General features: G+C 44.3%; 1 protein-coding gene across 1 annotated transcript in view; it reads left to right on the top strand.

Moving 5' to 3' along the window:
• Positions 1–15,000, top strand: part of arid5b (AT-rich interaction domain 5B) — a 74,546-nt gene that overhangs the window by 19,055 nt on the left and 40,491 nt on the right. The window contains exon 4 of the mRNA XM_056608949.1: positions 11,883–12,119. Coding sequence (XP_056464924.1) covers positions 11,883–12,119 — 237 coding nt within the window. The remainder of the gene's footprint in view (positions 1–11,882; positions 12,120–15,000) is intronic.

Genomic DNA, 15,000 nt, shown 5'->3' with positions numbered 1-15,000 from the left:
AACCCTGCATATTTCATCAGCGGCAGCGGCCCATCTGCTTTATGAACACGCGTAAAGCTGTCTTTACCTCGGGCTCCTCACTGTTTTGGGCAGATCAACACCCGTGATATCAGCCCACTTTTTAATTCAGCCGAACCCGGCCGCTGTTAAGAACATAATAATACTATCTTATGTTGTGCCCTCGAGGTAAAAGTGAGCGTTGTGTTATCACATGCCCCAGTAAAGAGCAGAACAAACAAAGTCATTAATAAATCTGGGGAGAAAATCTCAGCTTGACTCCGAGGCTGGTCCTTTGACAACCTGTGGGATATTTATGTGACGTCATCAAACCCACCAGAGGGTTTTTATTCTTGTTTCCTTGCAGAGTCTTTTTGTGTTTGTTTTAATTTCGAAATAGCTCATCCATTGCTGTATGACAAGAATAGGCACGATGTTTTTCCTGCTAGTGTGTTGCAACCTCATGAGGTAGTTCTTAGTGACAACACAATATTGCATTTAATCGTTGACGCTAATAGGAATGGCATTGTTCGACGGTAGCCGGAGGTTTTGTGAAACTGTCGAATCAAATCAACGATTACCTGGAACAACCTTTTGTTGTGTTTCAACATTGCCTTTGTTTGGAACAAAATAATCCATTCCCTATTTAAATCAGTGCAGTGACATAAAATAACAAGAAAATCACTGCCAACGAATAATGCAGATCAGCTCTTCCATATTGGCTTCAAGTAAGCTCAAATATTAGCACAAGCGTCGGCTGGAATATCTCAGCGGCTATATGAGCTATGAGCTGGAATAAATAGAATAGCAGATCAGCTTTTAGCCTTTAGAAACAGCAGAGGTAATGCCTTTCCCCCGCAGTGAAAGGTAATTGCAATAGGGCTTTGATAGATTCCACAGCTTTGTGGAAGCAACGTTTGTGTGTGTGTGTGTGTGTGTGTGTGTGTGTGTGTGTGTGTGTGTGTGTGTGTGTGTGTGTGTGTGTGTGTGTGTGTGTGTGTGTGTGTGTGTGTGTGTGTGTGTGTGTGTGTATGCGTGCATGCGTTTATGCGTTTGTGCACAATCTTGGCTAGCATACCTGCTTGGCCGCTTGTAATTACGAGTCCTCATAATGACAACTTCAGCTCAAACAAGGGGAAAGGCATAACAATAAAATGGGATGTGAACTAACACGCTTTCCCCAGAAAAGATCCAGCATTATGCTCAGTCCTGATTTTCTTTTGGGGTGACTTTGATTCATTGAGTGGCACGGCAGTTGGAGGCAGCGTCTTGGCATGTAACAATAGATCATTTGATGTACTGCTCCGTCCTCCATGCCAACCTGTCACTCCGTTTCCTCGTTACCCGCCGGCCAGAGGAGTCCAGGAGCGTCTGGCGCGAGGCACTCGACCCAATCTTGATATTCCCCTTGACTTTCCTCTCGGCCCCTCATCTGGGGGGGTGGGGGGGTTGATGCATTCACCTTGTGGAAGGACAGTATTCAGATAGAGAGCAGGGGTGGGGGACAGGGAGAGGATAGGAGACGGCGTGGGGGGGGGGTCACCAAACGCTTTGTCAACGACACGTTTGATGCGGAGAGCACGTGGTCAATATGTGTGTATGAGGATGTGTTCTGGTCTCTGTGTACATCGATATGTAAATCTATATATTTATTGATATACATCTATGTCTCTTGCTCTCTGTCTATAAGTATAGTGGTGTCGTATACAGTGTGTGAGATGAAGGCTGCTAAACATACTCTGAATTGGCCTGATTTGTGTTTCATACGTGTTTTATGCTAATGCAATATTAATGTAATGTTGGTTTGCGGATGCTAATAAAGGAACATTGGCCCTCCATTATTTTAGCATATTTAATTACATGGCAGAGCTCGCGGCTTCACCAGGGATTTCTCAAGAGCGAGAGGAGTTAAATAATTACTAAAGCAGATCGTTCCAGCTTGTAAAAGGCAACAGTGTTTTTCTCTTCTGTTATTATTATATTTGGACGTGCCTCTCACACAACGGGCATCACCACCACTTCCACTGCTCTCCATTCATCCCAGAAGCCTCCACTTCCTTTTGTCTGTCTGACTGTCTGTCTGTCTGTCTGTCTGTCTGTCTGTCTGTCTGTCTGTCTGTTGGCGAGCATTATGTCCAATGACATCACAATAGCTCAAAATGTGAACAGATGGCAGTGGGTTTTTAATGACATATTTCTGTCTGTAGGCGCGTCCTCTAAGCCGCGGCATAAAGCCTCCCCTCCTTGGAGAGCACTCAGGCTCCAGCCACTATCATATGCTGCGAGTGTCACTGCTTTCTCCACTGCCACATTGTCGCGTCCCCCCAGCTAAATAAATCCCATGTAAATTGGGTATTGTGTTGGATGTAATTATTGAAAGGGGTTCCAGTCGGCTTACCTCGGCCGACTGTTTATTTAAAGCCTTTTCCTGCTCTTCTGAACAGATCCCCTGATAGAGGCAGAGATACAGAGGGAGAGAGAGAGAGAGAGAGAGAGAGAGAGAGAGAGAGAGAGAGAGAGAGAGAGAGAATGAGAGAGAGAGAGAGAGAGAATGAGAAAGAGAGGCTCTTATATAAGGACAGGAATTCACAATAGAGTCCTGCTGAATGACAGGCACCCCCCACCCCACCCACTCCATCCCCTTACAGTTTTACCAATGGGAAACACACACGTCCTTAATAGCCCTCCTTCTTGACTTCCCTATAGTATTTCTCTTTCCTCCTCCCCCCTCCTCCTTCTTCGTTTTTTTTCCTGCTCCATTCTTTTCCTTAAAAACATATTAAATCATGTTTCCTCTTTGGGCTGGCGGCCCACGCCCTCAGAAACCACTCTGGGTTGATAATGGGGCCTGGGGCTTTGAGGAAACACACACGGCAACTTTGATCTGGAATGACATGTCATTCTTTCGCCTGACCCAATTCCCAATCTCCTGATAAGATGTTTTTTTCCCCCTCCCTCTCCTTTCCCCCCAACCTTCTTGTGGAATTTGTTCAAATTGGAACTGGCTGTTCCATTAAAGATACATTTAAGGACAATGCGTCATTCGTTTTATTCTGATGGAGGAGGAGCTTATGTTTGCACAAACACAACAACTGTTGCCTGCCTTACGACCAGCTAAGGACACCAATTGAATAAAGTACAAGCTGGACAACTTTCCTGTTTGTCCTGCTTCCTTGTTCCTTCCCCTCGGTTTCTTTCACTGGATCTCTCTGGGTCTCCGGATCTGAATATATCTCTGGATGTGACAAGTGCTGCTGTCCCAGCTCCCAGTGGTCCCAGCTCCTAGTGTCCCAGTGGTCCCAGCTCCTAGTGTCCAAGCTCCTAGTGTCCCAGTGGTCCAAGCTCCCAGTCGTCCCAGCTCCTAGTGTCCCCCTCCTAGTGTCCCAGCTGGGCCTTATTGTGTCGCTCTGGGATCTGTGTCTGATGAAAGTGTCCGTCCTATCAGACGTTTCATCCTCACCTGTGTGTGAAATTAATTTAGCCTTGGTTAGTATATAGTAAGCGGAGGGCTTGTTGTTGAAACTTTAAAAAACGAGAAGAAAGAAAAACAAAAAAATAAGGTGGGGAACATGAACTGGATGTAATATTTAAACCGTGTGATGTTTGTGTTCCTTTCAGTCGCTGCCAGAGCAGTTTGGTTCTTTTCATTTTTTTGCCCTGCGTTTTTCTTCTGTAGCTCCGCTCTGCTTGACTTCACAGAGAGCAGATTCACTGCCCTTCAAAAACACACACACCAGCAGTTGGCCATTAGTCAATGCCTAGCTCTGGAGCAGAAAGCGAATCTGTCACAACGCAATGGGAGAACAGCATGTTGATTGTCAGCGCTGCTTTCAACAAACCAGTGTGTTGCTCATCTTTAGTTACAGGCCCGACTGTATTGGCTCTAGCTGCCCGCCTATGACCCCGAGGTAATCATATTTCAGCTCTGCTATGCAAAAAAAACGGCGCCAAATTCCCCACACAGCACAAACAATATCTTAATATGGAACGAGACCGTGCTAGGCCCCGGGGGGGCGCTCCGATAGCTCTTTTATAACGAGCCTCTTAAAGGTTGTTTGTTGCTATTGTTGCTGTGTGTCATATAGTAAAGGGAACCAATTTGGGCTTTTGAATCATTTGGTTATGTTTAACAGGAGCTGTTAAATGCAAAGTTTTCAATCTGGCAATCAATAAAGCAGGCAGCTGACTCTGGCCCTGTGCCAGATGCATTAGGCCCGCTGGAGACGGTTGCTAGGGAGCGCAGGCTGCTTGGGGCAAAGAATGTTTAATGTAATAGAATCACATAAATCAACCGCAGGAAAGTGCTTGTGTTTTCTCTTCTCCTTCTTCTCCTTCTCCTTCTCCTTCCTCTATTCGTCTCTGTTCCTTCTCCTCTGCCATCAGCGCTGCTGTGCTGTGAAATAACTAAACCATTGGATATGGGCGTGCGCTGGTGGAAATATGCTGTTGTGCTTTCATGTTTACGACCTCGACAACCGCAGAAATATGGCAGATGGAATTTAAAGGAAAGTCGAGTTGCATTTTGCCTATGAATGTACCGACTTGTTTTTCCCCAATCCGTACAATATATGTTCACGCCAGCGCAGCCCCGTGCAATATTATTCAGTCCTGATTTTTTTTCGGTTTTCATAGCTGTGTGTCCTCAATTTCCGTGGGCTGCATACTCGATTAAATGAGACGAAAAATTATAGTAAGCAATATTTTTTTTCTTCTTCTTTAAAAGCCTGCTGCCCCACCCCAACTGAAATGAAGGAGGCACTTTGCTGCTTGACCATAATTAAGAACAGGAGCCAACATGCATTGCTCTCTCTCTCTCCTTCCCTCCCTCCCTTCTCTCTCCCTCTTCCTCTCTCTGTCTGTATAGTTCCAATAGAACATTTCCTCTGGGTTCTTGTGCCCTTTTGTGGGAATATGATTCCCCCCTCCCCCCCATTCCACATACACTCTTAAAGCGTTTGCAACACACAGGACATGCTTTGTGTACGTCAAAGCCCTGATATCTCTGCAGCGCTCTTGTATAGGTGCGTGCACAGCCCGGGGGCGTGCATGCGCACGGCCTAGTGGTTGATATTATGGGCAGAGGAAAGACGAGTCCATGGCCGTGAGTGATGTAGTGTTGGTGACTGACTGCTGGCTGCTGTCGTTGGACTCATTTGCAGACACAGCGTGTTATGTTGCGGGGTTCTGTCGGATGAATGTGAATAGGGTTTAAACCACGGGCTCCCTTTGAACAGAACACGCTCACACAGCCCCAGTAGTGACACAACACACAAGCGCTTTTCTCCTGCTTTATTTATCTTTTGAGTGATTCATTTCAATGTTTCTTTATGGGTTAAACACACACACACACAACTTTCGAATTGGGAAAATGCTGCCTTTCATTTTTTGCTTTAATTTTGTTTTATCCCGTCATAGACATCCACAGCACGATTAAACCATGAATCACCCATCGTCAAGTGGTTTGTTCTCACTTGCAGACGCCTTGGGCTCTCTCTGCTCCCCCAATCCCCCGTCCCACGCCTCATTTACATTCAGTGTCATTGACAGTTGCTGTTTGTGTTTATATTAGGTCAGCTTTCAATAACATGAAACCAATATCCTCATCAAATCGTATGCCTGCTGCTTCTTATGTAGCCGGCGTCTCAGACGGTGTCCTGTGTCCTAGTGCCAACCCAGGGAGAGAGAGATGGATGGGATATGTGTTATATGTTATGAGAGAGAGTCTAAATGAAAACAGGGCAACCTCTCTCAGATCAATACAGAGCACAGGAGCCTTGAGGATGGAGAGAGAATATCAAACTGCCGTCTTTTCCTTCCTTTCTCACTCTCTCTCTTTATCACACACACACACACACACACACACACACACACACACACACACACACAAACACACACACACACACCACACACACACACACACACACACACACACACAACTCTATTCCTGCCTTCTCCTCTTTTCCTCCTCTTTTCCAACATATACCCTAACTACCCCTCTCTCTCTCTCTCTCTCTCTCTCTCTCTCTCTCTCTCTCTCTCTCTCTCTCTCTCTCTCTCTCTCTCTCTCTCTCTCTCTCTCTCTCTCTCTCTCTCTCTCTCTGTCTGTCTGTCTCTCTCTAGCTCTCTCTTTTATTCAAAAATATAACTATATAAATAAATAAAACAAAGAAAGGAAAAACGAGAGGGAGGGAAAAAAGGAAACAATATGAATTCGACATTATTGGCTGTGGGTTACATACTTCACCATTTTCTGCCAGCCCTAGAGAAGCAGCTAGGGGGAAGTTGAAGCATTCGGCATCCAGGCAGATAATGTGGAAACGTTGACAACAGCACATTTCAGCCCAGCCAGTGATTTAGAATGACAGCGGGCGACAGAGACCAGCTCTCCCTCTGGTTTTTCGCTGCTATTCTGTGAAACAGTGAAACAGTCAGCGCCTGAGATCTGTGGTCAGAGTTCATGGCCTAATGATTGTTTCTAAGCTCTGTTTGAAGGGAGAGATACATTGAATATAAATGAATGCAGTTGTCTTTGGTTGTTTTCCACCAGAGCCTGGCTCTATTATATCTTCAGCGTGGATATTTAGAAGCGTACTTGAAGAATACAGTGGAGTTGACACACATTTGCTGAACAAACACCTCAATTATCATTCAGCCTTTCACCTGTTCTAGAAAATAACTCTCAATAATATATCTTATCTTCTTCATGTTGAGCAGCCACTTGCAATGTAAACAAAAGTCATAATGAATATGTTTCAGCATGTGGCATATTGTGAGATTTATGTAATAGACTGTAGATAAACACATACCACATAGTCAAATGTTCAACATGTATAATTACACAAAACCCTCTCGCTTTTGTGTGTGTGTGTGTGTGTGTGTGTGTGTGTGTGTGTGTGTGTGTGTGTGTGTGTGTGTGTGTCTATGTGTGTGTGTGTGTGTCTGTGTGTGTCTGTGTGCGTGCGTGCGTGCGTGCGTGCGTGCGTGCGTGCGTGCGTGCGTGCGTGCGTGCGTGCGTGCGTGCGTGTGTGTGTGTGTGTGTGTAATTAATAGTATGCCTGATCTGCACTAGGAGTGGAACTTGTGTCTGGGCACGACCCACCTCTGTATCCGTAATATGGTCATTAAACTCTTCTTCCTGGTGTTGTTCCTGTTGTGAAAACATGGGGAGATTAACGTGTTCTATTCCAAACTGACATTTCTTCCTGGCCCCTCTGCTCTGGTGATGCCTCGCCCTGTTCCTCCACAGAAGAATGGATGTATGTGACTATGATCTCAATATTACATTAGATGTTTAACTTGTTTTCCTCGTGACCGCCGGCTCACTACTGTACACAATGCTGGCAACAGAACGAGTTCAGCATTTGTGGGCTTCATGTGTCTTCAAGCCCACCGCCAGAGAATTGTTCCGAATAATGGTCTTATTTTGGTTTAACTGTGAGGAGACAAGTAAAAAAAAAAAGCAGGCAGAAAAGAAAGCAGTGCGGCATTGTGTTGTGAAATGCAGTGTAAGCAGGTCAGCTCAGCAGCAGCGGGCTTCTCTGTTTTGCTATCATCGCATTGTGCCTCCTTTTCCCCTGCTGTCAAGGTATTGATTAGACAATGGTGAGACACAGATAATATAAGTCTGCCTCGACTTTATATATAAGATATTACAGATGATGTAAAAAATACAACCTGGAGAATAACCAGGCTAAAACTAAAAAAAGAAGGCGAGAGAATTGATGCAGAATATTATGGGTATTATAGATGTGTAGGAATCTGCTGCATCGGATGTTAACTGCTACTGCTTTCTCCGGACAGCCTTCCCTTTTCTCGTATTATTATTATTTAGTGTCTGAACTTCATTGTGTTTCCAGCAATGGCCTCAATGGTACTAACCTCAGCTGTCCAGTAAGGGGTTTATGACCCCTGACAACGTTGTAGTTTATGAGGTCAGCAGCTTTTACAACACACGGCCCTCCAAAATAATCTGCCACTACCACAGCTGTTTGATCAACTCACTGTGTGTACCGCTGTCCCCCTGAGGGGATGTGCAAGGGAGAACATCAGAGAGAGAGAGTGGGAGAGAGAGAGGGGGAGAGAGAAAGAGACACACACGGAGCGGGAGAGAGCGAGAAAGAGAGAGCGAGAGGGAGGGGGGGAGAGAGAGAGAGGAAGGGGGAGAGAGTGAGGTCATATGAATAAGCAGAAAACAAGAAGAAAATGGAAAGAAGGGGGGCCGGGGGGAGGATATGCAAGAAATGCATGGAATGGAAGACATGTCGGAAACAGAGAGGAAGAGAGGAATACTATGCAAAGGTAGAATCGCTCTTATTTTGGAAAGGTCAAAGCTACATAAGCCAGTATGTTCCCTTTTAAAGCCAGCATAACTCGCTGTGTGCGTGTACATGACACGCAGAAAAAAGCTCCATTGAGGACGTTATATCACAAACAGAGCCTCACACGCAGAGAAACATCCACCAAGGTGACTGGGTCCCAGAGCTGCCGACTCACTGTCACACACATTAGCCTGCTGCCATAAAACACACGCACGCACACACGCACACACGCACGCACACACACACACACACACACACACACACACAACACACACATCCTCGTATATATACACTTCACAGGCTGTACTTGCAGTTGGCTGTGGGACACACACACATACACATGTACAATGCACAGATTCAGAACAGTTATTAATGCCCTTCAGGCGCTGGCTCTACCTACAGCCTAATCAAGAGAAACTCTGTGAAGGACGAGAGAGAGGTAGAGAGAAAGAGAGAGAGGGAGAGGGAGATAGAGAGCAGGTTGGGCTATGACTTACGATACAATTATTACAATTCCTGACATTTTGAAAAAGGCCCCCCCTCTGAGCTGTGATTGCATGCGTCAACTGACGCATTCTTTGATGAATGTGCAGCCAAACGTGTTTGTGTGTGTCTTGGTGTGAGTGTGTGCACTTAATGATGTATCTAAACTTGAACGCCATATCATTCTCTTTTAAAGTGGCATAGTAGTGGACCTAATGACTTTACTTAGCACTGAATACATCCATAGCTAGCCGGCTATTAAGGGTCACTTACCTGGCTCAGAGTCCTGGCACATTTTAATTGGACGCAAAGGCATGACCTCGATGACATATGCCTGCGTCTCATTTAGTTCATAATAATAAAGAATAAAATCAGCACTTTTTTTTCATTGTATATTTTTAATACAATGTTGCATTAACACAGTTTGTTAATGCAACATTGCCTTCAATGTTGCATTAACAAACAATATATCCTACAATTCATTCATTTATTCTCAAACCCTCCGTTCTTTAATTGACTTGTGACATGAGTTCTTGAGTCAGAACAATAGAGAAATGGTGGACACTGAAACAATGGAACATATCCTTCTTCCTCTGTGCTGCAGCGGTCTGTACGCATTGTTTGTCTGTGCTCAGCAGTGCTTTGACCTGGTTACGTGGATACATTGGATCAGACTGGAGTGAGCGTCCCTCTCCCCATCACAAGTTACCGTGAGCAGATTCCACACGTAGCAGGAGCATTCTTGATGGTTTCAAGATGCGGCCTCCCAGCACTCACAGGGACCCAATTAGACTGACCTTTAAAACTAACTAAGCATGTAGTGAGGGGATTACTTCCTACATTCCTACCATTCCAATGCAAATATCAGAGGATGTTTTGTGTTCATCAGCCACAACTCTATTCCAGTATTTATGGGATGTTTTATATCGTATCACAAATGTTGTCATAAATATGATCACGTTGTGTTGAATCAGAAATGATGGCGGATTTCATTTCTTTATTAGCCATCGTATATTTCATCATGCTAAGCTATTTGTGGATTTCTTTAAACAGCATTGACAGATGTAGGATTGTTGTCATGTAATAAAACGCATAATCTGTAATTTTTAATTAGGTGAGTGCTGCATGCAGCGCTCAACTAGTGTTCTTCCTAAGTTTTATTCTTTCTTTCTTTCTTTATTATTTTCTCTACACACTTTGGGACCTATCTCCTTCCTAAATATTTCACCTAGAGACTCCATTCAAATTTTAAAATGTTCAGAATAGCTTGGAATTTTTAATATATTCTGCTTTTAAAATACAACCTTTATAACATGGGAGTCAATGGATGGACGGCGGAGCCTTCAACTGTTTAAGACGTAACTAGTTCAATTGTTATCTTCGTTCAAACCATTTAACAAATCTACACACTTGCATCTACAATAATATCTAAACGGAATATCGATATCATTTAAACTTTATTCAGAATCACAGTTTTAGTTTCATACCGGCTTTGGTCTCATTGATTTACGTTCAGGCTGGAGCGTGATGACGTTCAGCAGTGTTGCCAGATTGGGCGAGTTTTGAAGGACGTTCAGGCAGTGTTGCCAGATTGGGTGTTTTTTCCCAACTCTATTGAACTACTTTTAATCCGTGCACCAGCAGGGCAGGGCATTACATTTGACCTTTCAGATTCTTCAGTTCAATTCACTTTACATTTCTGCATTTTTAGCAATGCTTTGCGCTTTTCAGTCAACTGTGACAGTATTTGTTTCCAAACATTTACATTTCTTAAATGGTTTGCATGTTTACATTGTTTACTCCATTTAGACTTTTGAACTTTTGTTCAAATCCCTTAACTCGATTTAAGCCATTTAACGTTTCTTTAATGTCTTAATCTATGTGGCTTTATTAAAAAAGATTTTCAACCTCACTTTGTACTACAGCACTCACCGCATTTTCTGCAGGAAATGCATTTTCTAGTTCACAATATTGTTGGATTATAAGGTTTATTTCAACAAGGTCAGTATTATTTGCATAATCCCTGGGCTTTGGATACCATCTCACACCACACACACACACGCACACACACGCGAACATACACATAACACACACACACACACACACACACACACACACACACACACCACACACCACACACACACACACACACACACACACACACACACACACACACACAAACACACACACAACACACACAACACACACACACACACACACACACACACACACACACACACACACACACAAACACACCCACACACAGGATTCCTTACCTCACCTCAAACTGCTTGTTAAAGCGTGTCCCACTAAGTTGTGAGATCTTAGACTTTGTCTTGACATTTCATCTCTAACCCCCTTTTCCTTTTAAAGGCAATGCATAGCTTTCACTCCCCGAGCATGCAGTGCTATTATCTACTAAGTGGGCATTAACGGCTCCATTCTATCCAATTCTGTTAGCCCGTGCTGGTGCTGAGAATTGGGAGGATGTGAGAGTGAATCTAAATGTCTCCTAAAGCTTTATTGGAAATGGAACGGCGGTCTCAGATGCTGTCCTTTAAACTCTGCCGAGCCTTTACCTGACTCTGCTTGGCGGAGAGCAGGGTCTCTGTGGGGGATCAAAGAGGTGTGAATGATTCGCCGTCCCCCTTAGAGATGGGTGTTACCTTTAGAGACAATTGTGATATCGGATGTAAAACAATAAATACAAATAAACCCAGAATAAACCCAGATCGTTTGGGCGTCGAAGGATCTTGTTTGCCTCAGGGGTGTGAGTCAGGAGACGGTGCAAACACAAAAGCCTTTTCCTCTCGCTACAGTATATATTTGGCTCCCTAGTTACGATGACAACCGAAAAACGGATGTTGGAACCAAACAGCTTACAAACGCAGTCAATCCAATTAAAATATTGGTGAGAGTGTTGGAAGTTTGTGCTAAATAAAAACCAACACTTTATTTGCTTTACTTCTGCTAATGTGTGACCACATATTTGTAAATGGTTGTAGGGATTTGAGCCTCAGACGTGCCAAACGGTTTCCGCTGGTGTTAATTTGTTCCCTCCCCCCTCTCTCTCGCTCTCCCCAGGCCAAGAGGAGGATGGGAGCAAGGTCCTGGTCCTCAGCTACCCCCAGTACTGCCGCTACCGCTCGGTCCTGGCCCGGCTCCGGGACCAGCCCTCCTCCTCCGGGCTGCTGGTGGACCACACCGTGCTGGCGCTTGGCGGGATCGCCGCCCTGGGGGGCGACACCAGAGTCCTCTACTGCCGGGACACCTTCGAGCACCCCGTGCTGCTGCAGAACGAGAGCATCTGTGACGAGTTCGGTGAGTGATCGTCTTTTGGTGTCCTTGGTGGTGTTAGCGTCGTAGCCGGTGCAGACCAAACATAGTGAGCTGACCGCGGCCCCTGGTGCGCGGTTCATATGCCTCCTCTGACACACCTCCTTTTCACACCTCCTCTGAGATTGGTATGCTCCGCGAGTGAAGGGCGGGAATGCCCATCCACGGTAACATTGCTGTGAAACGGCGACAACAAATGCAATGGCCACAACCATTGTATACCTAGCTTCTCTGGTGTTCTTAAAGATCTCCTATTATGCTACTTTTCTGGTCTTAATTTCTTATTAATGACTCCTATAGATCAACCTGACACGAATAACAGCACAAAAAACGATGTAGATTTTCGGGAAACTCTTCTTCTCATCTGGGCGCTTTCAGCATTCTCTGTCAACACTCGGCTTCGTCCTTCTCCACCCCCTTGCCCCCCTCCTGCCAACCCCACACCGTTGTGATTGTTTACCTTTCGGAAAAACAGGTTGCAGCATTACCATACATGGAAAATCCGGATTGTTCTACGTAGATAAATCCCGGAAATTTAAACAAGTGAATCGCGACCGGCGTCCCTAGTGTTTAGCACTTTGCACAGCCACCCCAGACGGTCAGCAGGGAATACGTCTAAATGCATGAACGTCATTATTTGACACTTTAGTATGGTTAAACATGACTATAAATCATTACAACAACGTTTATAGGTCATAAAAGTCGAAAAAGCATAATAGGTGCTCTTTAAAGTCCTTGGTGCCCTTAGTTGGCTGAGCTAACTGCCCTAGCATCCTTATCTTTGTTTTGTGTCACCCTTTGTCAAATGACAGCTGGGTAATTAAGCTTTATTAAGCGTTATTACTTAGTTATTTGTTGTTGTGTAGCTGCTAGCTGAAGTTAATACATGCGTGGAGTTACAACACACTCCTCTGTTTAACTAAAGACAAAAAACTAAAATAGGCAAACAACAATCTATCAGTGCTTGGATAATGAATGATGATAATTGGAACTTGCTTCGTTGATGATACAAAGAAAACACCATTGTCTCATAAATCACACTTTTTAGGAGCTGTGTTCTAAACGCAAAGATTGTAGTGCAACATCTTTCTTCTGACATTTCCGAAAGCATGAGTAATTGATGCATTTATTCTCATTTATCGCTGGTGTACTACTTTATTACACGAGCAGCTAACAGTATGCACCAGTAGTCTTGGTGTGATGGCATGTGCAAAGTTGCAGTGTCACGTGGGAAGTGTAGTCCTTGGACACAGTTGAGTGCAGTGAGCCCAACAATTTTCATTACTTTAGAAGTATACTTAACATTAATTAAATGTTCAATGTATGACAGGAATGACATTTAAGTCCTAACCTTAAAGGTTGTAAACGTAACTTCTAAAGGATAAGGAGAAAGTTATTTTAATTGTGCTAAATCTATATATTATTCAATGCTACGATTTTTCCACACATGCAATTCTCAGACTGTTGTTAAATGTAAATGGAATGCATTTATATAGCCCTTTTCTAACCATTGGCCACTCAAAGCGCTTAACAATATTGCCTCACATTCACCATTCACGGCGGAGTCAACCATGCAAGGCGACAGCCAGCTCATCGGGAGCAAACAGTCAGGGTTAGGTGTCTTGCTCAAGGACACCTCGACACTCAGCTAGGAGGAGCCGGGGATCGAACCAACAACCTTCAGGTTCCCAGCCAACCCGCTCTACCTCCTGAGCTACTGCCGCCTGGCTCAGTAGCTCAAAGAGATTATTATTGGGCAGAGATCTCTTTTGTTCTTTGCCTTTATTTCATTTGACACTCTTTGTTTGCGGTCTAACCCTCTTATCTCTTGGCTCAACGGTTGACAAGCCAAAAAACACTTTAAGTTCTCTGAGTAGAACAGCATAGACTCTCGATCAATGTTGCTTTAATTGAATTAATTATAGCCTGAAAGTGGATTCAGTACAGTACTTGATAATTGCCAAACATTTGCAATAAAACATTTGCTAACCCATTTTCCAATATGGTAATTTAATTCCAGTTCACCTCATTCCGTTTCTCCCCCCAAAGAGGACCGCTTTGTTTATTGTCACAACGACGAGTGACGACCACTCAGACCGGCGAGTTGGGCTAATGAAAAGCATTCTGTGGTACAAGTGAGGAATTTGAAAGTGCTGGAACATGTCTGTCTGCCATTCACAATGCCTTAACTGTATGTCATAAATCCCCAAATGTTATCAACGCCAAGCCGTGACCAAACAATGAAACGATGTGATTCATCGCGCTTTGTATTTCCCCTCTGCTCAATAGGCTTTTTGTTTAACGGCAAATTTCACATTCATAGTAATGGCTGCTCTGGTCAAAAGTAATTGTTTTTCTCTTCCTGTAAATTTGCCAGGAGGTAATTGCGTTTTTTAAGAGCGGCAGAGGTGAGAGCAAAAAGGGAAAACTGTTTGAGGCATTGGAAAAATACGTTATGAGTAGCAACACTAACATCCTGTGGCTGCCATTGCTCATTCATTTTGGCACTTTAGCGTGTTTTGCCGTTCCTTTGTGAGTTTAAGCTAAAGGTTTACTTGTAGAGCAGAGGGGGGAGCTATATATGCTGTGTTCTTTGGTTTTTCTACCGTGGCGACCAACAGCGTTATTCACTTAAGGGGGGTTTAGCCGATCTGAATTAAGCATATTTTCCCTGGCATGCGTAGCTGCTATGTTCTGATTGGCCTCGGAACAACAGAGGTCAATAATAAGAGCCCTGGCTCTGAGAAGAAACCCAAGGTCTCTCTGTTCCCATCGTGGATGCAAAAATAACACATGCACAAGCACACACACACACACACAAAGAGAGAGAGCTTGAGAGAGAGAGAGAGAGAGAGAATAGAGAGAG

This window comes from Gadus chalcogrammus, chromosome 15 (genome assembly GCF_026213295.1).
Source record: "Gadus chalcogrammus isolate NIFS_2021 chromosome 15, NIFS_Gcha_1.0, whole genome shotgun sequence".
Classification (NCBI taxonomy): domain Eukaryota; kingdom Metazoa; phylum Chordata; class Actinopteri; order Gadiformes; family Gadidae; genus Gadus; species Gadus chalcogrammus.
Note: the sequence above shows the minus strand (reverse complement) of the source record. Positions and strands in the feature narration are given on the sequence as shown.